General features: G+C 66.3%; 5 protein-coding genes and 4 non-coding genes across 12 annotated transcripts; 5 read left to right on the forward strand and 4 right to left on the reverse strand.

Moving 5' to 3' along the window:
* Positions 1–83: 83 nt before the first annotated feature.
* LOC140250833 (U1 spliceosomal RNA) lies at positions 84–247 on the forward strand. Its single transcript, XR_011903290.1, has one exon. It is a non-coding gene; the product is annotated as a U1 spliceosomal RNA (small nuclear RNA).
* A 2,136-nt stretch (positions 248–2,383) lies between these two features.
* LOC140250834 (U1 spliceosomal RNA) lies at positions 2,384–2,547 on the reverse strand. Its single transcript, XR_011903291.1, has one exon. It is a non-coding gene; the product is annotated as a U1 spliceosomal RNA (small nuclear RNA).
* Positions 2,548–4,598: 2,051 nt separating this feature from the next.
* LOC140250838 (U1 spliceosomal RNA) lies at positions 4,599–4,762 on the forward strand. The gene has a single exon (XR_011903295.1). It is a non-coding gene; the product is annotated as a U1 spliceosomal RNA (small nuclear RNA).
* Positions 4,763–5,859: 1,097 nt separating this feature from the next.
* On the reverse strand, positions 5,860–6,023 carry LOC140250839 (U1 spliceosomal RNA). The gene has a single exon (XR_011903296.1). It is a non-coding gene; the product is annotated as a U1 spliceosomal RNA (small nuclear RNA).
* A 466-nt stretch (positions 6,024–6,489) lies between these two features.
* ATRAID (all-trans retinoic acid induced differentiation factor) lies at positions 6,490–8,813 on the reverse strand. The gene is made up of 6 exons (XM_072333220.1): positions 8,421–8,813; positions 7,292–7,363; positions 7,110–7,181; positions 6,915–7,036; positions 6,725–6,825; positions 6,490–6,653 (listed from the first exon to the last, which is right to left on the reverse strand). Exons 1-6 carry the CDS (start codon positions 8,714–8,716, stop codon positions 6,549–6,551), a joined length of 768 nt encoding a protein of 255 aa, XP_072189321.1. The 5' UTR covers positions 8,717–8,813; the 3' UTR covers positions 6,490–6,548.
* A 1,142-nt stretch (positions 8,814–9,955) lies between these two features.
* On the forward strand, positions 9,956–13,126 carry SLC5A6 (solute carrier family 5 member 6). The gene is made up of 15 exons (XM_072333219.1): positions 9,956–10,320; positions 10,415–10,480; positions 10,548–10,599; positions 10,677–10,744; positions 10,829–10,983; positions 11,091–11,231; positions 11,307–11,436; positions 11,510–11,598; positions 11,680–11,792; positions 11,881–11,948; positions 12,035–12,121; positions 12,206–12,390; positions 12,470–12,573; positions 12,644–12,765; positions 12,860–13,126. The coding sequence occupies exons 1-15, from the start codon at positions 9,991–9,993 to the stop codon at positions 12,986–12,988; spliced, it is 1,839 nt and encodes a 612-aa protein (XP_072189320.1). The 5' UTR covers positions 9,956–9,990; the 3' UTR covers positions 12,989–13,126.
* A 138-nt stretch (positions 13,127–13,264) lies between these two features.
* Positions 13,265–15,218, forward strand: PREB (prolactin regulatory element binding). 2 transcript variants are annotated; one of them, XM_072331846.1, is made up of 9 exons: positions 13,265–13,440; positions 13,525–13,708; positions 13,786–13,997; positions 14,066–14,146; positions 14,217–14,344; positions 14,453–14,626; positions 14,694–14,766; positions 14,838–14,997; positions 15,077–15,218. In XM_072331846.1, exons 1-9 carry the CDS (start codon positions 13,309–13,311, stop codon positions 15,169–15,171), a joined length of 1,239 nt encoding a protein of 412 aa, XP_072187947.1. In that variant the 5' UTR covers positions 13,265–13,308; the 3' UTR covers positions 15,172–15,218. The 2 variants fall into 2 exon arrangements, with proteins under 2 accessions (XP_072187947.1, XP_072187948.1); XM_072331847.1 differs by having other exon boundaries at positions 14,220–14,344.
* Positions 15,219–15,277: 59 nt separating this feature from the next.
* ABHD1 (abhydrolase domain containing 1) lies at positions 15,278–17,462 on the reverse strand. Of its 2 annotated transcripts, XM_072331845.1 has the most exons (9): positions 17,026–17,462; positions 16,723–16,887; positions 16,611–16,656; positions 16,405–16,517; positions 16,154–16,327; positions 16,005–16,053; positions 15,764–15,929; positions 15,505–15,684; positions 15,278–15,370 (listed from the first exon to the last, which is right to left on the reverse strand). In XM_072331845.1, exons 1-9 carry the CDS (start codon positions 17,406–17,408, stop codon positions 15,366–15,368), a joined length of 1,281 nt encoding a protein of 426 aa, XP_072187946.1. In that variant the 5' UTR covers positions 17,409–17,462; the 3' UTR covers positions 15,278–15,365. The 2 variants fall into 2 exon arrangements, with proteins under 2 accessions (XP_072187946.1, XP_072187945.1); XM_072331844.1 differs by lacking the exon at positions 15,278–15,370 and having other exon boundaries at positions 15,394–15,684; positions 17,026–17,461.
* Positions 17,463–17,533: 71 nt separating this feature from the next.
* CGREF1 (cell growth regulator with EF-hand domain 1) lies at positions 17,534–19,217 on the forward strand. 2 transcript variants are annotated; one of them, XM_072332635.1, is made up of 6 exons: positions 17,534–17,720; positions 18,057–18,122; positions 18,321–18,391; positions 18,490–18,614; positions 18,699–19,058; positions 19,095–19,206. In XM_072332635.1, the coding sequence occupies exons 1-6, from the start codon at positions 17,623–17,625 to the stop codon at positions 19,098–19,100; spliced, it is 726 nt and encodes a 241-aa protein (XP_072188736.1). In that variant the 5' UTR covers positions 17,534–17,622; the 3' UTR covers positions 19,101–19,206. The 2 variants fall into 2 exon arrangements, with proteins under 2 accessions (XP_072188736.1, XP_072188735.1); XM_072332634.1 differs by having other exon boundaries at positions 18,699–19,217.
* The last annotated feature ends 60 nt before the right edge of the window (positions 19,218–19,277 follow it).

Raw genomic sequence — 19,277 nt, forward strand, 5'->3', positions numbered from 1 at the left:
AGGTCCGACGTTGTGGAGGCGGGTCGTTGTGTGTTGTGGGCCGGTGTCGGGGCGTGTGTAGCGGTTTGGGCCGAGAGCAAAGCATACTTACCTGGCAGGGGAGACACCATGATCAGGCAGGTGGTTTTCCCAGGGCGAGGCTCATCCCCTGCACTCCGGGTGTGCTGACCCCTGCGATTTCCCCAAATGCGGGAAACTCGACTGCATAATTTGTGGTAGTGGGGGACTGCGTTCGCGCTCTCCCCTGGTCTGATGTGTTTAATGATAGAACGGAGCGAGCATAGAAGTAGCGTTGTCCAGTGTTCCTTTGGGGGCGAGTTGGAAGCCATAGTGCGGCAGCAAACTATGACCCAGTTGCCATAACAGGAACGTGCTGGGATCGCTCCCATGACTGGAGCGCTGCGATGGATGGCTACAAACCCTACAGGAGGGACAGGCGAGGAAGGAGGGCTGGCGGCGTGGCTCTCTATGTCAGGGAATGCTTTCATGCTGCAGAGCTTGAGATTGGGGACGATGTGGTTGAATCCCTATGGGTACAGATCAGAGGAAGGGCTGACAAGGCAGATATCCTGGTGGGCGTCTGTTACAGACCGCCAAACCAGGGTGAAGAGACAGGTGAGCTGTTCTACGAGCAGCTGGCACGAGCTGCACGGTCGTCAGCCCTTGTCCTCGTGGGGGACTTCAACTTCCCTGACGTATGTTGGGAGCACAGCACAGAGGAAACAGTGTAGGAGGGTTTTGGAGTGCATAGAGGATGCCTTCCTGAGGCAGCTGCTCAGAGAGCCCACGAGAGGAACTGCCCCGCTAGACCTGCTGCTCACGAACAGGGATGGTCTGGTAGGAGATGTGGAGGTTGGGGGCTGCCTTGGGCAGAGCGACCATGAAATGAGACATTTCTCCATTCATGGTGGAGCTTGGAGAGGGAATAATAGAACTGCCACCTTGGACTCAGGAGGGCGGACTCGGTTCCAGGAAAGGTAATGGAACAGATTGTCTTGGGGGAGATCACGCGGCATGTGCAGGATGGCCAGGGGATCAGGCCTAGCCAGCATGGGTTCATGAAGGGCAGGTCCTGTTTGACCAACCTGATCTCCTTCTATGATCTAGTGACCCATCTGCTGGATGAGGAAAAGGCTGTTGATGTGTCTACCTGGACTTCAGCAAAGCCTTTGACACTGTCTCCCATGCTATTCTCCTGCAGAAGCTGGCAGCCCGTGGCTTGGACGGGTACAGTCTCGGCTGGGTAAGGAGCTGGCTGGAGGGCCGGGCTCAGAGAGTGGTGGTAAATGGAGTTAAATCCAGCTGGAGACCGGTCACGAGTGGTGTTCCCCAGGGGTCGGTGCTGGGGCCTGTCCTCTTCAACATCTTTATTGATGACCTCAATGAGGGCATCGAGTGCACCCTCAGTAAGTTCGCAGATGACACTAAACTGGCTGGGAGTGTGGATCTGCCTGGGGGTAGCGAGGCCCTACAGAGGGATCTGGACAGGCTGGAGAGCCGGGCTGAAGCCAATGGAATGAGGTTCAACAAGAGCAAATGCCGAGTCCTGCACTTTGGCCACAACAAGCCCAGGCAGCGCTATAGGCTTGGGGCGGAGTGGCTGGAGGACTGTGTGGAGGAAACGGACCTGGGGGAACTGATTGATGCTCGGCTGAACATGAGCCGACAGTGTGCCCGGGTGGCCAAGAAGGCCAACGGCATCCTGGTGTGTATCAAGAATGGTGTGGTGAGCAGGACTAAGGAAGTCATCCTGCCCCTGTACTCGGCATTGGTGAGGCCTCACCTCGAGTACTGTGTCCAGTTTTGGGCACCTCAGCACAGGAAGGACATGGAGGTACTGGAGCAGGTCCAGAGAAGGGCAACGAGGCTCATTAAGGGCTTGGAGAATCAGCCCTACGAGGAGAGACTAAGGAAGCTGGGGCTGTTTAGTCTGAGGAAGAGGAGGCTGAGGGGAGACCTTATTGCCGTCTGCCAGTACCTGAAAGGTTCTTCCAGTGAGAGTGGGGCAGGTCTCTTCTCACTAGTGACAAGTGACAGGACGAGGGGAAATGGCCTCAAGTTGCGCCAGGGCAAGTTTACATTGGATATTAGGAAGAACTTCTTTACAGAAAGGGTGGTTAGGTACTGGAATGGGATACACATGGTTAGGGACTGGAATGGGATAAACAGGGAGGTGGTTGAATCGCCATCCCTGGATGTGTTTAAGAGCCGTTTGGATGTGGTGCTCAGGGATATGATTTAGCAGAGGGTTGTTAGAGATGTGGTACTGGTTGGGCTGCGGTTGGACTTGATGAGCTCCGCTCGGCCGGCAACGGGGAGCTGGGAGCAAAATAGGGAAAAGGGAACAAAACGAGACACTATTCTGCCATTAAACCAGCAAAGCCAGGGGAGAGCGCGAACGCAGTCCCCCACTACCACAAATTATGCAGTCGAGTTTCCCGCATTTGGGGAAATCGCAGGGGTCAGCACACCCGGAGTGCAGGGGATGAGCCTCGCCCTGGGAAAACCACCTGCCTGATCATGGTGTCTCCCCTGCCAGGTAAGTATGCTTTGCTCTCGGCCCAAACCGCTACACACGCCCCGACACCGGCCCACAACACGCGCCGACCCGCCTCCACAACGTCGGACCTGCTCCGTCCCGCTCCGCCCCTCCGTGCTGCCCACGCCGACACCCACGCGGTGCCCACGGGTGTCCACGCTCGTTCCGTTCCTGCTTTATCTCGCTCCCGTCATGCCGCGCGCGGAGCGATCTGCGCTCTGATCTGCATATGATTTGCATGGCCACGCCCCCTCCCGCCGCACACCCGCTCCCAGCAGCTCTTCGGCTCGCTCCGATTCCATCCCGCCCGCACTCAGCGCCCAAAGCTCCTCAGCAAAGCGGAACCGACGTGTCGCTGTCATTGCTGGCAGCTGCAGGAGCAGAACCGGAGGTTCAGGCTGGAGCTCGGGAGGAAGTTTTTCCCCCGTAGGATGGTGACGCACTGAACTTGAACCCAAGGAGGCTGTGGGTGCCCCATCCCTGCAGGCGTTCCAGGCCGGGCTGGATGTGGCTCTGGGCAGCCTGGGCTGCTGGTTGCTGTCCCTGCACACAGCAGGGCTTGAACCAGATGCTCGTTGCCGTCCTTTCCAACCCAGGCCGTTCTGTGATGGTGATTTCAGGACACAACAGCTGTGGCTTCTCCCACCAGGGTTGGGGTGAGGCTGTTGGCTGTACAGACACCCCATTGCGGTCATGGGGGTACGAGGGCTATGAGGGCTGTGCTGCTCCAAAGGAGGCCCGGCTCAGGTGCCTTGACAGCAACGCACACGGCACGGGGACAAACAGGAGGAGCTGGAGGGTGTTGTGTGCTCAGAAAGTTGTACTCGGGGACTGAGTTGCACCTTCAGTACGTCTGTGGGTGACACCGAGTTGGGAGGGAGGGCTGCTCTGCCTGAGGGGACGAGGGCGCTACAGAGGGAGCCGGGCAGGATGGAGAGCTGGGCCCACGGCAGCCTCATGGAGTCCAACAAGGCCGAGTGCGAGGTGCTGGGTGTGGGTTGGAGCAACCACAGGCACAGGTACAGGTTGGGCGGAGGATGGCGGAGAGCAGCAGGAGGATGTGGGGTGTCAGCTGGTGAAAGACTCGACGTGAGCCACAATGTGCGCTCACAGCCCAGAAGGCCACGTGGATCCTGGGCTGTATCAATGGAAAGGGGACCAGCAGGGCCAGGAAGGTGGTTTTGCCCCTCGGATCTGAGACCCCACCTGGAGTCCTGCGTCCAGTTCTGGAGCCCCAGCACAAGCAGCGCATGGAGCTGCTGGAGCAGGTCCGGATGGGGGACATGGGGATGGTCGGGGGGCTGGAGCACCTCCACTATGGGGACAGGCCGGTCTGGATGGGCTGGGAGCAACTGGGCCAGAGGGAGGTGTCCGTGATTGCAGCAGGGATTGGAACCGCACAGCAACGTGGGCGGGTGGCTGAGGACACATCAAGGGCTTCAAGGACGCGGGGATGTTATGAAGGAACAAAGTAGCAGCTGGAACGAACAAACAACGTTGGGAGAGCTCCCATGAGAAACAGGAACCCGGCGCTCAGTAGGAGCGAGCACAGCGAGCATCGTCAGCTGATGGGTGACACCAAGAACCGTCTGGCCAATCGCAGGTTGATACACGTTGCCCGTCACGGCTGTTATCAATGGCTGCCTCAGTAACGTTGTATCTCGCTGCTGTCTCGTATCGAGTCTCGATTCCAAGCCTCTCTCCCGCTCAGCTTCGCGGTCCCTTCCAGCCCGTTCTGCGGTTCAGCTTCTGCGAGCGCCATCCTGCTCGGCACGGCCCCGCCGAGGCGCCGTTGGGAGCGAGTCTGCGGCGGGAGGGGGCGTGGCCATGCAAATCATATGCAGATCAGAGCGCAGAGCGCTCCGCGCGCGGCATGACGGGAGCGAGATAAAGCAGGAACGGAGCGAGCGTGGACACCCGTGGGCACCGCGTGGGTGTCGGCGTGGGCAGCACGGAGGGGCGGAGCGGGACGGAGCAGGTCCGACGTTGTGGAGGCGGATCGGCGCGTGTTGTGGGCCGGTGTCGGGGCGTGTGTAGCGGTTTGGGCCGAGAGCAAAGCATACTTACCTGGCAGGGGAGACACCATGATCAGGCAGGTGGTTTTCCCAGGGCGAGGCTCATCCCCTGCACTCCGGGTGTGCTGACCCCTGCGATTTCCCCAAATGCGGGAAACTCGACTGCATCATTTGTGGTAGTGGGGGACTGCGTTCGCGCTCTCCCCTGGCTTTGCTGGTTTAATGACAGAATATAGTCCTGTTTTTCTCCCTTTTCCCTTTTCTGCTCCCATCTCACCGCTGCCGGCCGTTACTCGCAGCTCTCGGTGGCGATACGCGCATCCCGTCCCGCTCCGTGCGCGCCGCTCCGCCGCCGTGTGGCTGCGGGGCGTTGCGAAGGGCGAGCGGGAACGTCCCGCTGTCACAGCCCTCCCGCACCGCTCGGCGCGTCCGGGGCCAGACTGTGGGGAACGGGACGCGGCGTCGGGTCGGAACGGGGCGGAAGATCGAACGGGAGAGCGAGCGGAGCGGAGCGGGGAGACGGGAATAGCGGCACTTTATCCACTGACGCTGCGGTTCCATCACAGGGGCCGCCAACTTTGTCGGGCTCGACTCGCCCTTGTGGAGCCACGTCGGTTCCCACCGATCCGCTCGTCTTTATTTCCCACGTGCCTTAATGGGGCCTTCGGGAGGATCCGCTCCACGATGCCGCCGGGCACAGAGCTGGGACCGAGAGACTGCGGAGAACTGGACCGACCGGCGGCACCTTCAGATCCAACGGATGGTGTCGGAGACGGCGGGAGAAAAGCAAACGACCACAGCTGTCATCGACATAATCAGCTGGTCTCGTTTATTGCTTGGCTGCGTGTACCTTTATAATGCGGATAATTAGCTCATATATAGTGCAAAAGCGGAGCTCATCATTGGTTCCCAATTCCATCCCATCCCTTGTATCCTTGCTACTTGTGGTTATCGTCCTGATAGTTACTCCCTCGTTAAGTTCACAGAACCATGGCCAGTTTCTCACCATCTCAGGGCATACTGCTGTTCTTGCTGTCCTTGCGGTGGTACGGCTGCTTGTTCAGCTGCACTGTGTTTATGTGACCCTTCTCAGCCAGACAGTTGTCAATAAGACTCTCCAACGGATGGCGGCCGGGCAGCTTCATCTGCCGCATCGCTCAGCGCGCGGATGGAGCAAGTTGGGCCGCAGCGACTCACGCAGCTCCAGGTTCCTGCGGTGGTTTCAACCCCAACCTGCTTTTCCAGACTGAAAACCGACTTCCTCTTCCTCCACCTCTTGCCGTTCTATCGTTAAACATGAGAAGCCAGGGGAGAGCGCGAACGCAGTCCCCCACTACCACAAATGATGCAGTCGAGTTTCCCGCATTTGGGGAAATCGCAGGGGTCAGCACACCCGGAGTGCAGGGGATGAGCCTCGCCCTGGGAAAACCACCTGCCTGATCATGGTGTCTCCCCTGCCAGGTAAGTATGCTTTGCTCTCAGCCCAAACCGCTCCCCATGCCCTGACACCGGCCCCTAACGCACGGCGACCCGCCTCCACAACGTCGGACCTGCTCCGTCCCGCTCCGCCCCTCCGTGCTGCCCACGCCGACACCCACGCGGTGCCCACGGGTGTCCACGCTCCTTCCGTTCCTGATTTCTTTCGCTCCCGTCATGCCGCGCGCGGAGCGATCTGCGCTCTGATCTGCATATGATTTGCATGGCCACGCCCTCTCTTAATCTCCACCCAACCCAACGCGCGCTGCATTTCCACCCTTGTTTCCTATTCCTGCCGAGCTCTATGTGCACATCCCCATCTCACCACACCTCCAGCTCTGTGCTCTCCTGTCTGTTCCTTCCTCTCCCGCACAGCCCGGGCAGCCCGAGGTTGTTGTACCGCGCACCATCCCCGCACCCACACCACCCCATTAGCAGAGCACAGACACACACACAGCCTCAGATCCACACTCTTTATTCAGCCCGTGCCCCGCAGTCCGTCCACATCCCGGTTGTGGTCACGTCCCTGCAGCGTGTCGGCGCTGGGTGCCCCACAACGTGAGGCTCAGCGCTGCCGTCACCGTCCCCAGCACGCTGCAGAAGAGCGGCACGGGGAAGGTGCCCTGTAAGGTGAGCACGGTGAGGTCGCTGCCTTCTCCGAGCCCCCCCTGCCCCCCCAGCCCCACGCACCCACCTGTCGCAGACACCTGTAGCCGTGGAAGGGGCTGGCACAGAGGCACTGTGTGAGGCCGGGGCCGTCTGGGACACAGGCGGCGTTCTCAGGGCACAGCGGGGCTGGTGGGCAGCACAGGGGTCACGAGCTGCCCTGCCCGGTGCCAAAACACAGGGCCACGGCGGGAGCAGGGAGAGCCCCAGCCACCTACCGAGCTCCTCGGAGCCATTGCAGGGGTTCCTCTGGCCCTGGCACAGGCGGCTGCTGCCATTTGTTGTCACCTCCTCCCATGCTCCGCTGCCACCCGGGCACGGCACTGCCAGCGGCACCGCGCTGCCAAACACAGCTCAGCACCAGGCACAGCCCAGGGCTCAGCCCACAGCCCGGCCCAGCCCCCAACACTCACAGTTGTTGCAGCTGCGTGAAGCCCAAGAAGGAGCCGTCGGGGAGTGACAGCAGCGGGTTGTCCGTCAGGTCCCTACAATGCATCACACTGACTGCAACCCAGGGCCAGCACTGACTGACAGCCCAGCGTGGGATGGGCGGCCAAGAACCACCCGCACACCTCCCCCTTCCCCCAACACTCACAGCACCACAGCAGCCGCGGCCTCATTGAAGTCACTGGGGAGGGTCTGCAGGGAACAGTTGCTGAGGTCCAACCTGGAGGGGCAGCACCAGGAGCCCCGTGTTCCTCTGTTCTGCTCCCATACCCCACAGCCCTACTCATGGCCCGTCACCCACAACAAACTCACACCACACCTGTGCCCTGTACCACACCCAATACCCATAGCACACCCCAAACCTGTACCTGTTACCCCACCCTGCATTACCCACCCCATCCCATCCCATCATATCCCATCCCATCCCCTTCCATTCCATCATATCCCATCCCATCCCCTCCCATCCCATCCCCTTCCATCCCATCATATCCCATCCCATCCCCTTCCATCCCATCATATCCCACCCCATCCCCATTCTCATCCCCATCCCATCCCATCATATCCCATCCCATACCCTCCCATCCCATCATATCCCATTCCATCATATCCCATCATATCCCATTCCATCATATCCCATCCCATCCCCATCCTCATCCCCATCCCATCCCATCATATCCCATCCCATGCCATCATATCCCATCCCATCCCATCTCATCCCCATCCCCTCCCATCCCATCCCATCCCCTCCCATCCCATCCCATCCCCTCCCCTCCCATCCCATCCCATCCCATATCCCATCCCATGCCATCATATCCCATCCCATCTCATCCCCATCCCATCCCATCCCCATCCCCTTCCATCCCCTCCCATCCCATCCCATATCCCCTCCCATCCCATATCCCATCCCATCCCCTCCCCTCCCATCCCATCCCATCCCATATCCCATCTCATCATATCCCATCCCATCCCACCCCATCCCCTCCCATTCCATACCCCATCTCATCCCATCCCATTCCATACCCCATCCCATCCCCTCCCCTCCCATCTCATCCCATCCCATCCCATCCCATCCCATCCCATCCCCTCCCATCCCAACCCATGCCATCCCATCCCATCCCATTCCATCCCATCCCATCCCATCTCATCATATCCCATCCCATCCATCCCATCCCCTCCCATCATATCCCATCCCATATCCCCTCCCATCCCATCCCATCCCATCCCCTCCCATCCCCTCCCATATCCCATATCCCATCCCATCCCCTCCCATCCCATACCCCAGCAGTCGCTGTCCGTCTCCCAGTCTCACACAGCACCGTCCCCGTTCCGCCGTTCCCGCCGTGTACCCGCAATACTGTTCCACCACGGATCCGTGGCTCAGCGGCCCCGCGCACCTCCCGCACAGTCGCGTTGCTCCCCCCGCCCCGGCTGACGGCAGCAGCAGCAGCAGCATCAGGATTGAACCCGCGGCTCCGCTGCCGGCAGCCCCGCCCCGCCCCGGTGCCGGCCCCGTACGGGCTGTTCCCGACTGTGGGGCGGAACGGCCGCTCCGTGGGGCCGATGGTTCAGCCATTAACGGAGCGGGACCACCGCGGCCCGAGGGAGCCGAGGCGCGACGACCCGACCCCGGAGGCGCCACGTGATCAGTTCCGCGCACGGGATTGGACGGAAGGGAGCTGACGGCATCGGGGCGCGCGGAGAGCCGGGCTGGAGGCGAGGGGGGATGCTCGGTGTCGTGACGTCATCAGCGTGCGCCGCGGCGTTGTCAGGCGCACGTGGGCTGAGCCGGGCAACCGCCCGGTGAGTGGCGGCGCGGAACGGGACCGTGCGATGCACGAGGAGTCCCGCGCGGGGCCGTAATGCCGCGGGGAACCGGGACGGCGGGAAACGGGCTCCGGCGGGGGGCGGCGGGGTCGAGGCGGGGGATGAGGAGCGGGCGGCGGGATCGGGGCTGCGGCGGGAGTCGGTGCGGGCCCTCGGGCTGCGGACGGCGAGGGAGAGGGAGCGGCAACGGGAGGGAGGCGGCGGGCCGGGATCGCGGGGCTCCGGGACGCGGGGAGGGCAGTGAGGGGACGTGGGAACGGCGACACCGGGAGCGGAGCCGCGGGCTGAGGTCACGGGGGCACCGGGAGCCGTGCGGGGACACCGCGGGACGCCGCCGCCTGCACGGGACGCGGGTGGAACCCGGAGCACCGGGCCGGAACGTGGGGCAATGGGCCAGGACGGGGCGGGGGGGGATTGCCCCGTGTTGTGTCTCGGAGCGCGGTGGGTGACCTTGGACCATGGCCGCTGTGCGGGCGGGGCGGGCAGCGCTGCCCTTCGGCTCCTCTCGGCACCGCCAACCCCCGCTCCTCGCTCCGGGCACGGCGACGCGGGGCTGATCCAGCCGCATTCCTGCTCGGATCAGCGCCGCCCGCCCCGTCGTAGCGCGGCCCCAGCAGGGGGTGGTGCGCATTAACAAAGTGCGGGCAGAGCGGCGGGTTCGTCCCGCACGGAGCCCGGCTGCCCCACGCAGAGCCCGTCCGTCCGGCTCCGGCCGTGCCGGTCTTACCGGCTGAGGGGACCCGGGATCGGCGTCGGGCGGGGCTGCCGCGTTCGCCTTTGGCCCGGAGACGAGCTGCGGGGGGAGCGGGGAGGGGAAGGCTGCGGTGACCCCTCCCGGCTGCGTCGTCCCCCCCCCAGGTCCTTGAGGCGGGCCGAGAACTCCGGAGCGAAGGTCCCCGCGAGGACGAGCGGGGCCGGATTCGCCGTCGCCACCTCCCGCAGCGCCGGGCGCTGCCGGCCGGGCCCCTCCGCCCATGAACCGGAAAGGTGGGGGTGGTGGCGGGGCGGCGGAGGACACTCGCCATGGAGTTCTCGACGGCGGACTACAGCATCTTCGTGCTGCTGCTGGTGCTGTCGGCGGCCATCGGGCTGTTCTACGCCCTGAGCGGCGGGCGGCAGCGCACGGTGCAGGAATTCCTGCTGGCCAATCGCAGCATGAGCTTCCTACCCGTCGCCCTGTCCCTGCTGGCCACCTTCCAGTCGGCGGTGGCCATCCTGGGGGTGCCGGCCGAGATCTATCGCTTCGGCACCGAGTACTGGTTCCTGGGCTGCTCCTATTTCCTGGGGCTGCTCATCCCCGCTCACGTCTTCATCCCCGTCTTCTACCGCCTGCAGATCACCAGCACCTACGAGGTGAGTGGAAAGGGGGTCCCGCGCCCTTCTCATGCCCCGCGTCGGGGTGGGGATGCACCCCTGACCCAGCCGTTTCTTCTTCTCCCCCCTCCAGTACTTGGAGCTGCGCTTCAACAAGACCGTGCGCATCTTTGGCACCATCACCTTCATCTTCCAGATGGTGAGGGCCGGGTTTGGGGTCCCGGGGAGGGGGCACATGAAGGGGCTGCAGCTCACTGTTCCTACAGGTCATCTACATGGGAGTGGTGCTCTACGCGCCCGCGCTGGCGCTCAATGCAGGTAAGGGCTCAGGAGGGTGGTTAGGGGCCCCTGTGGCGTGGTGGCTGCCATCCTCATCTCTCCTTAATGGCCCCCAGTGACAGGCTTTGACCTCTGGAGCGCGGTGCTCACCATCGGGCTGGTCTGCACGCTATACACTACATTGGTGAGTGCTGTCACCGTGCCTCGCAGCCACTCATGTGTGCCCAGCCCTTAAAGGGGCAGCGATGACAGCTGTGTCCTTCTGCAGGGAGGGCTGAAGGCCGTCATCTGGACAGACGTGTTCCAGACGCTGGTGATGTTTGCGGGGCAGCTGGCCGTCATCGTGGTGGGCGCACGGCGCGTGGGGGGCATGGCCCGCGTGTGGCACCTGGCCGAGCAGCAGGGCAAGATCTCCGGCATCGAGTGAGCCGCACTGCAGGGCTGGGATGGGGGCGGCAGCACAGCTGGGACTCGCGAAGGGGCGGGGGATGGGATGCTGGCACGGCCGTGACTCTTATGTGTCCCCGCAGCCTGGACCCTGACCCCTACGTGCGGCACACCTTCTGGACGCTGGCTTTCGGGGGGGTCTTCATGATGCTGTCGCTGTACGGCGTGAACCAGGCGCAAGTGCAGCGCTACCTGAGCTCCCGCAGCGAGAGGCAGGCGGTGCTGTGAGTGCGGTGGGGGCAGCGTGGGGACCCCGCTTCCCTCTCTGCCCACCTCTGACGCTCCTGTGGCGCCCGCAGCTCCTGCTACGCCGTCTTCCCCTGCCAGCAGATTGTACTGTGCCTCAGCTGCCTCACCGGCCTCGTCATGTTCGTCTACGACCTCGAGCACCCGCTGGTCCCCAGCGGCACCCACATCAGCTCCGACCAGGTGGGTGCAGCACTCCCCCACCCCGACAGCCCCCTCCCCTCCCAGTGCCACGCTTACCCCGCGCCCCCCGCAGCTGGTGCTGTACTTTGTGATGGATGTGCTGCGGGACCTGCCAGGGCTGCCTGGCCTCTTTGTCGCCTGTCTCTTCAGCGGCTCCCTCAGGTAGGTGCTATAACAGGGGATGGTGGGCTTAGGGCCCGGCTGAGTCCCCTTGCTGCTCCTTTCCCTCCTCCTCCCCCCCAGCACCATCTCCTCCGCCTTCAACTCGCTGGCGACGGTGACGATGGAGGACCTGGTGCGGCCGCACTGCCCTGGGCTGTCAGAGTCGCGTGCCACGCTGCTCTCCAAGCTCCTGGGTGAGCGGGGGGCATGGGACGTGGGGGGGGCAGCAGGGTCCTGGCAGGGCCCTGAACCCCCTCCATCCATCCATCCATCCATCCCCAGCTTTTGGCTACGGGCTGCTGTGCCTGGGGATGGCCTACGTGTCCTCCATGCTGGGCCCTGTGCTGCAGGTAGGTGATGGGGTGCTGGGGTCATCCCCAGCCTTGCAGTCCCTATTTCCCCCCCTCGGCCCCAAAATGGTACCATCTCCCCGCAGGCGGCCATCAGTATCTTCGGCATGGTGGGGGGGCCGCTGCTGGGGCTCTTCTGCCTGGGGATGTTCTTCCCCTGTGCCAACTCCACAGTGAGTACCCCCGGGTCCCTCTCCCCCCACCACAGCTACCCTGTCAGGTGCCACCAAGTGGCTGAGTGCCTCTCCCCCCCGCAGGGTGCAGTAGTGGGGCTGCTGGCCGGGCTGGCCATGGCCTTCTGGGTGGGCATCGGCAGCCTGGTGGCCAGCACGGGGGGTGCCACCCCCCCGGCCAACAGCACCGTGTCCCTCCCCATCAACCTGACCACACCAGCCGTGCTCACCACCACGCTGCTCACCCCCACCACGACGCCCCCCCCGAGGTGAGCACCGTGGGGGTGATGGGGGTGGTCTGTGAGGGTCTGACTTGCACCCCCCCCCTCACCGCCTTTCCCCCCCCAGCCCCACAGGCCTGCAGAAGTTCTACAGCCTCTCCTACATGTGGTACAGCGCCCACAACTCCACCACCGTCATCGCGGTGGGGCTCCTGGTCAGCCTGCTCACTGGTGGGTGCCGGATGTGGGGCCGGGTGCTGCTCCCCCCCCAGCATCCCTCTCACCCCTATGACCCCCCCAGGCCCCACACCGCCCTCTGCCGTGGATCCCCGCACCATTTTCCCGGTGCTGCCGCGGCTGTTGCGCTGCCTGCCCGCCCGCTACCGGCAGCGCCTGTGCTGCGGGGTGCGCTTCCCCACGCAGGTGAGCGGCTCGCAGCGGGACAGGGGGCATCGGGTTGTGGGGAGGGGGGTGTCTGTGCACAGCCCGACTGCCCCCCCTCGCCGTGTGCCCGCAGGACGCCCCCCATCCATCACCCACAGCCGAGAAGCGCATTCCCAACGGGCTGGGTGCTGCGCCACGGGACGGCTCGGAGGAGCAGGGCTACGGGCCGCCTGCCTACGCGCTGCAGGAGACGGCCTTCTGAGCGCAGCCGGGGGGACACGGGAGCCCCGCGGGGCCGGTGCTGCCCGGGGGGGGGGCCGTGGGTGGGAGCACAATGCGGAGCGGTACCGCGCTGTGCTCTCTTCCTACCTGCATTTCAATAAACCGTTATGGAGAACAACGGGGTCCTGCGGGGCCGGGGGGTGCCCACGGGGCTGCGGCGTCGTGCGGTAGCGTGGGGCGGCGGGGCACGCGTGGGGACGGCACCGCGCAGGGGGCGGGGCTTAAAGTGCGGGGGGCGGAGCCTATATGTGGGCGGGGCCTATAGGGGGCGGGGCGCTGACGCGGCGCGCCGTTCCCGCAATGGCGCCGCGCCCGACCGAGCTGTACCGGGCGCCCTTCCCGCTTTACACCGTGCGGCTGCACCCGCGCCGCGGCCTCGCCATCACCGCTGGAGGCGGAGGAGCGGCCAAAACCGGGATCGGCAATGGAGTGGTGCGGTGCGGTGCGGGGGGCGACGGGGGGGGGAACGAGTGCGGGGCTCCCGGGGCGCGGAGCTGAGCGGCGGCGTCCCCGCAGCACTTCCTGAAGCTGGAGCAGATCGGGGGGCGGCTGAGCGCGTCGCTGCTGCATTGCCACGACACCGAGACCCGCGCCACCATGAGCATGGCGCTCAGCGGGGACTTCATCGCGGCGGGGCAGGACCACAGCTGCCACATCCTGCGGCTCTGCGTGCGGGCGGCCGGCAAGGGAGGCGGCGACGGTGAGCGGGGCTGCGGGGCGACGGGAGGCCGGGGACGACGTGCGGGGCGCTCAGCCGGCCGCTCTCCGGTCCCGCAGCCGCGGCGGAGAAAGGCCCGCGCAGGAGGAAGGGCGCCGGCCCCGCGGAGCGCGGCGAGACGAGGAGCGGCGGCGGAGAGGTGTCGGTGGAGAGTCTGCACCGCGTGCGCACCGACTTCAGCCCCGACGCGCTGCAGAAGGCCGTGCGCTTCAGCGCCGACGGCACGTTGCTCGTCACCGGCGGAGCCGACGGATTCCTGCGGCTCTGGGAGGTGGGAGCGGAGCGGGAGGGTCCGGGAGGAGGGGTCGCCTATCGGGGATCCGCTGACGGCCGTCACAGTTCCCCAGCATGAAGAAGGCGCTGGAGTTCAAGGCGCACGATGGGGAGATCGAGGACATCACGCTGGGCCCCGACAATAAGGTGGGGAGGGGGGGCGCGGGCTGGGGGGGGCGCGCAGCCCCGAGCGGCCGAATGAGCCGCGTGTGCCCAGCAGGTGGTGACGGCGGGACGGGACCTGCAGTGCCGCGTGTGGCAGCGGGACCAGCTGGTGACCGGGCTGCAATGGAACGAGAACCTGCCCGGCGTCCCCAGCACCGCGTACCGCTACCAGGCCTGCCGGTGGGTGCGAGGCTGGCCGCGGGGCCGTGCCGTGGGACAGTGGTGGTGACCCCGCGGGGCCGTCCCCTGGCAGCACGGCCTCAGCTCACCTTTGCTCCCCCATACCAGCTTCGGGGCGGTGGAGGACGACTGCGGGGCGCTGCGGCTCTACACGGTGCAGGTGCCCCACAAGCGGGAGCGCCGTCCACCGCCCTGCTACCTGACCAAGTGGGACGGGGGCACCTTCCTGCCGCTGCTGACACGGCCCTGCGGCTCCGAGGTCATCTCCTGCCTCTCCGTCAGGTATGTGAGGAGGTTCCCCGCTGCCCCCACCTGCTCCCAGCCCTGCTCACCGTCCCTCTCCCCACAGTGATTCGGGCACCTTCCTGGGGCTGGGCACCGTCACCGGCTCCGTCGCTGTGCACATCGCCTTCTCACTGCAGGTGAGTGTGACACAGGGAGGGTACAGAGCGGGCACCGGGGCCACCACCACCTCGTGTGTGTCCCCCTTCAGAGGCTGTACTACGTGAAGGAGGCACATGGCATCGTCGTCACTGATGTGGCCTTCGTGCCTGAGAGTGAGCAAGGACGGGAGCTGCTGGCGGGGAACGAGGCAGCACTGCTCAGCGTGGCCGTGGACAGCCGCTGCAAGCTGCACCTGCTTCCTGCCCGCCGTATGTGTGTGGGGCTGTGGGGCCGGGACACCCCCAAGGACCCCACCTCTCTCAGCTTCCATTCTCCCCCCCCCCCCAGGGTCGCTGCCCATCTGGCTGCTGCTGCTGCTGTGTGCCGCGCTCATCGTGGGCAGCATCGTGCTGCTGCAGATTGCCTTCCCTGGCTTCCTCTAGGAAGTATTGGGGGATGGATGGATCCAGCTGTGGGAGTGGGACCACCTTGGGATGCAGTGCTAGCAAGGCAATGGAACGCAGCATGGCAGTAGCTGGGCTGGAGCTGCTTCTTGTCCCCACCATTAAACCCAGAGCGTGAAGGTGTTGTATGTGCTGGGGCTGTAAGGATCTGGCGGCCTCCCTGTCCACATACTTTACCCTGGGGTGGGAGGGGGATAGGAGTGGGGCCATAGGGGTGGGAGAGGGGCCAGTGGGGACGGGAATGGGTTTATTGGGACTTGGAGCGGGTTCACGGGGGACAGCAGGTGCTGACCTCCTCCGCAGCCCCCTCACCCTGCAGCCCCTGCAGCTCCTCCCCGTGCTGGAACACGGCGGTGACAAACTGCAGGAAGAGGCGCTCCATGAGGCCGCCGTGCCACGGCAGGAGCCCCTCCAGGAACCCGATGTGGCCTCCACGAGACGTCACCAGCAGCGCCACGTGGGGCAGGTGCCAGGCGGCCGCCACGGGGATGGCTGCGAGGGGGACACGCGGGTCAGCGGCCGGCCCCACAACAACGTAGGGGTGGGCACGGCCCCTCCCGGCCCCACTCACCGTGCATGGGGGAGAAGGGGTCATCGGCGGCGTTGAGGCACAGCGTGGGCACGCGGATGCGGTGCAGGCTGCTGGCAGGGCTGGCGGCACGGTAGTACTCCGTGCAGGAGCTGTACCCGAAGGCGGGCGCGGTGTAACGCTCATCGAACTCCCGGATGGTGCGAGCCTGGGGGCGAGGGGAGGAGCGGGGGGTGGCGGGTGGCACTCGGTGCAGGGGGCGGGGAACGGGGGTGGGCGCTACCTTCAGGATGTGCTCCACGTCCACGGTGTTCCCGATCACGTCGCGGTGCCTGCGAGGACCCCAAGTCAGAGCAGGGTAATGCCCTACCCCCCAGCCTGCAGACCTGGGGGCAGGGTGGGGCGAACCCCCCATCCAGGTGCGCCCCCCACCTGCGGACGAGCTGCCGCAGCCCGGCAGCCAAGCGCCGGTTAAAGAGCCACGTGTTGAGCGGCTGCTCCAGCGACGCCGTTGTCTCCATGGGGTCCCAGCTCGGGGAAATGGCCATGGCAGCCACCAGCCCCGCCGCGTGTCCCGCCCGCGCCAGGTAGTTCAACACCTGCATCCTGCAAGGGGGCGGGCAGGGATGGGGGGCGCTCCTGTGCCACCCCCCGGCTCTCCTGCCCCCCCCTCAGTGCCATACCCTCCCAGGGATACACCCGCAGCCAGCAGCGGGGCGTGCGGGTACTGGCAGCGGATGTGCGCGATGGCCGTCTCCAGGTCCTCGGTGTTGCTGGCACAGAACGTCCTGGGGGTCTGGGGGGGACAGAGCCGTTTGAGACCCCCGGCTTTAGGGCAGGGACCTGGGTAGGATCGACCTGGGTAGGATCGACCTGGGTAGGATCTCACCAGCAGCTCCTCGCCGCGGCAGCCTCGGTTGTTGAGCACGACGGCCCTATAAGGAGGAGAGAGGTGGCAGCAGGGGCTGTGGGTTGACCCTCCCCCCGCCCCCAGCGCTCACCTGTAGCCGGCGCCGCACGCCTCTCGCACCAGGTGCAGCATGTAGGCGGCTCGGCTGTTCCCCGTCAGCCCCGGCAGCAACAGCACCGTGGGACGTTCGGCGGCGCCGCCGTCATCGGCCCAATCCAGGATGAGCTGCCCGCCGTCGGGAGTGCGGATGGCCTCGCTGCGGGGCGGGGATGCGCACAGAGCTGCAGTCCCCGTCTCCCCCCGTCCCGTCCCCGTCTCCCCCCGTCTCCCCCCGTCCCGTCCCCGTCCCCGCTCCCACCTTCGGTCCCGTCCTACCGCCCCCATCCCGCCCCACCTGCGGTACCGGACGCGGGGCCGGCTTTGCAGCAGCGCTCTGCTCACGGTCTGCAGCCGCCCCCCGCAGCACCACGCGGTGGGTCGGAACGGCTCCCGCACGGCCGGGCAGCGCCGCCGCAGGAAGGCTCGGATCCCCGGCCCGCCGGCCAGCAGGGGCGGCTGCGGGGAACGGCGCGGGGATCGAGCCCACAGGCAGCCGAGCAGCGCGGCGGCGGCCGCCAGCAGCAGCAACAGCGGCGGCGGCACCGGGAGCTGCACCGGGAGCGGCGCGGCGCCCCTCGGCCCCTCCGCGCTCATCGCAGCCGCTACCGGGAGCGCCAGGCCCCGCCCCCTCCGACGTGACCACGCCCACGGCCGGGCGGACGTGACGCCGGCGGCCATCTTTGCGGCGGGCAGAGACGCCGGTTAACCCTTTCGCTGCCGGCAGAAGCGAAGTCTCCGGGCGCGGCGAGGCGGGGCCGGCGACGTGGCCCGGGGCGGGGCGGGGGGGGGGAACACCCGCGGGTGTGCGTGACGCGGGGCGGCCGTCACCTGGAATAGCTCCTCGAGTGTGAGCGCTCGGCCGTTCCACGCGTGAGGCCGCGCCGGCTGCGGGATGAGAGACACGCGGGAGGCCCCGCCGCCGCCGCTGCTGCTGCTGCTGCTGCTGCTCGGAGCCGCGGTGCGGGCGGCTCCCAGGGACGGAGTGCTGCGGTACGGGGAGAACGGAGAGGAGAGGGGGGGCGGAGCTGCGGGAGGGGCTGTGCGGATGAAGGGTGCTGTGTGCGGGATGGCAGGGAGCGGGGATCACATGGGTGCGGGGATCACACGGGTGCGGGGATCACACCGGTGCGGGGATCGCGAGGGTCGCACGCAGGTGCGGAATGGCACAACGGCACGGTTGCACGTAGGTGCGGGGGTTACGCCATTGCGGGGTTGCACGCAGACGCTGAGGGTCGAGGCCGGGGGACGGGGGCAGCACGGGGGCTGCGGGCCGGGCGGGGGTTGGAGGCTCCCCGGTAAACCCCCCCTTTCCTATTCCCTATCCAGACCTGAGCCCCCCGCGGCCGTGGGGATGCATCCCGACCCTCTGAGCCCGGAGCCCTCCGCTCTGCAGTGAGTGCTCGACCCAGGGGCCGGGGGGCACGGAGATGCCGGGAGGAGGGGTGGGGGGGCACGCCGGGTACTTGGGCACCCCGCGAGTGGCTGCAGAGCCGTGGGGATGCGGGGTTGGGGAGCTGCGGGGCGGCGACCCGGCTCTGGTCGTGGGGCGGGAGCGGTGCGTGCCCCCCTCCCCTGCCCCGCTGTGCCCAGGTTGCTGCGAAGCGCCGTGCGGAGTTTGGGACCCCCGCAGCGGGACGCGGACGAAATGACGCGGGATCAGGGTAAGGCCGTGCGGAGGGGCTGGGGAGAGGAGGGCGGCCGTTTCTGGGGGGGGGGTTGAGTGAATGTCAACCCCACGCCGCTCGCCTCGTGCCCGCAGCTCTGCTCTTCCTCTTCGCCATGCACGATCACGATCGGAGCGGGCAGCTGGACGGACTGGAGCTGCTGCAGCTGCTGGGGGCGGTGCTGACCCAGGGGGGCGAGGGGCGGCCCAGCCCCGAGGCGGTGCGTGCGGGGGGTTCGAGCCCCGCGGGGTCCCTGCGCCGAGCTCCGCTCTCACCGCGTCCCCATCCGCTCCCGTCCCCGCAGGTGGCCGCGCTTGTGGACCGCGCTCTGGAGCAGCGGGACCGCAGCGGGGACGGACTGTTGGACCCCCCCGAGCTGCTGCTGCCCGCCCCGGCACGGGGACCCCCGCGAGGAGGCGGCGCTGCCCTCGAGGGGACGGCGGAGGGGCACGTTGGGGAGCAGGATGGGATGCCCGCTGTGGGGCAGGAGACGCCGGGGGTGGACGCGGGGGAGAGCAGCCCCCCAGAGGGGCAGGGTCTGCGGGGGGATGGCGGTATCCGAGCAGAGGGAAACCCCGAGGCCGGAACCCCCGTGGAAGAGAACGAGACGGCGGAACTGGAGACGGTCATTGAGGATAGAGAGCTCCGGGTTGAGCCCCCCGAGGCGCCGGCATCCCCCTCCTGGGAGGATCCCGGGGAGATGTAGGGGCGGCAAGAGGCCCATCCAGGGCCCGGTGGGACGGGGGGGTTTCGGGACGCACGAGTTGGCGCTGTAACGGGGTCGAGGAATACAGCCGCTGCCACCCACGGTGCGAACAGAGCAGGGGGGACAAGCGGGGGCTCCGGCAGGAGGCGGCTGTGGGGGTCCGCGAGCTTTATTGGG

The sequence above is a fragment of the Excalfactoria chinensis genome, chromosome 3 (genome assembly GCF_039878825.1).
Source record: "Excalfactoria chinensis isolate bCotChi1 chromosome 3, bCotChi1.hap2, whole genome shotgun sequence".
NCBI classification, from domain to species: domain Eukaryota; kingdom Metazoa; phylum Chordata; class Aves; order Galliformes; family Phasianidae; genus Excalfactoria; species Excalfactoria chinensis.

Coding starts and splice junctions, on each gene's coding strand:
- SLC5A6 (XM_072333219.1), top strand. CDS start 9,991: ATGGAGTTCTCGACGGCGGACTACAGCATCTTCGTGCTGCTGCTGGTG. Junction 12,574..12,643: donor CCTGGTCAGCCTGCTCACTG/GTGGGTGCCGGA, acceptor TGACCCCCCCAG/GCCCCACACCGCCCTCTGCC. Junction 12,766..12,859: donor GGGTGCGCTTCCCCACGCAG/GTGAGCGGCTCG, acceptor GTGTGCCCGCAG/GACGCCCCCCATCCATCACC.
- ATRAID (XM_072333220.1), bottom strand. CDS start 8,716: ATGGCTGAACCATCGGCCCCACGGAGCGGCCGTTCCGCCCCACAGTCG. Junction 7,182..7,291: donor GCCGCGGCTGCTGTGGTGCT/GTGAGTGTTGGG, acceptor GATGCATTGTAG/GGACCTGACGGACAACCCGC. Junction 6,654..6,724: donor GCTACAGGTGTCTGCGACAG/GTGGGTGCGTGG, acceptor CTCACCTTACAG/GGCACCTTCCCCGTGCCGCT.
- PREB (XM_072331846.1), top strand. CDS start 13,309: ATGGCGCCGCGCCCGACCGAGCTGTACCGGGCGCCCTTCCCGCTTTAC. Junction 14,627..14,693: donor ATCTCCTGCCTCTCCGTCAG/GTATGTGAGGAG, acceptor CTCTCCCCACAG/TGATTCGGGCACCTTCCTGG. Junction 14,998..15,076: donor GCACCTGCTTCCTGCCCGCC/GTATGTGTGTGG, acceptor CCCCCCCCCCAG/GGTCGCTGCCCATCTGGCTG.
- CGREF1 (XM_072332634.1), top strand. CDS start 17,623: ATGAGAGACACGCGGGAGGCCCCGCCGCCGCCGCTGCTGCTGCTGCTG. Junction 18,123..18,320: donor CCGGAGCCCTCCGCTCTGCA/GTGAGTGCTCGA, acceptor CGCTGTGCCCAG/GTTGCTGCGAAGCGCCGTGC. Junction 18,615..18,698: donor GGCGGCCCAGCCCCGAGGCG/GTGCGTGCGGGG, acceptor CCGTCCCCGCAG/GTGGCCGCGCTTGTGGACCG.
- ABHD1 (XM_072331844.1), bottom strand. CDS start 17,408: ATGGCCGCCGGCGTCACGTCCGCCCGGCCGTGGGCGTGGTCACGTCGG. Junction 16,888..17,025: donor CCCCGCGTCCGGTACCGCAG/GTGGGGCGGGAT, acceptor CCCGCCCCGCAG/CGAGGCCATCCGCACTCCCG. Junction 15,930..16,004: donor ACGTGGAGCACATCCTGAAG/GTAGCGCCCACC, acceptor CCTCGCCCCCAG/GCTCGCACCATCCGGGAGTT.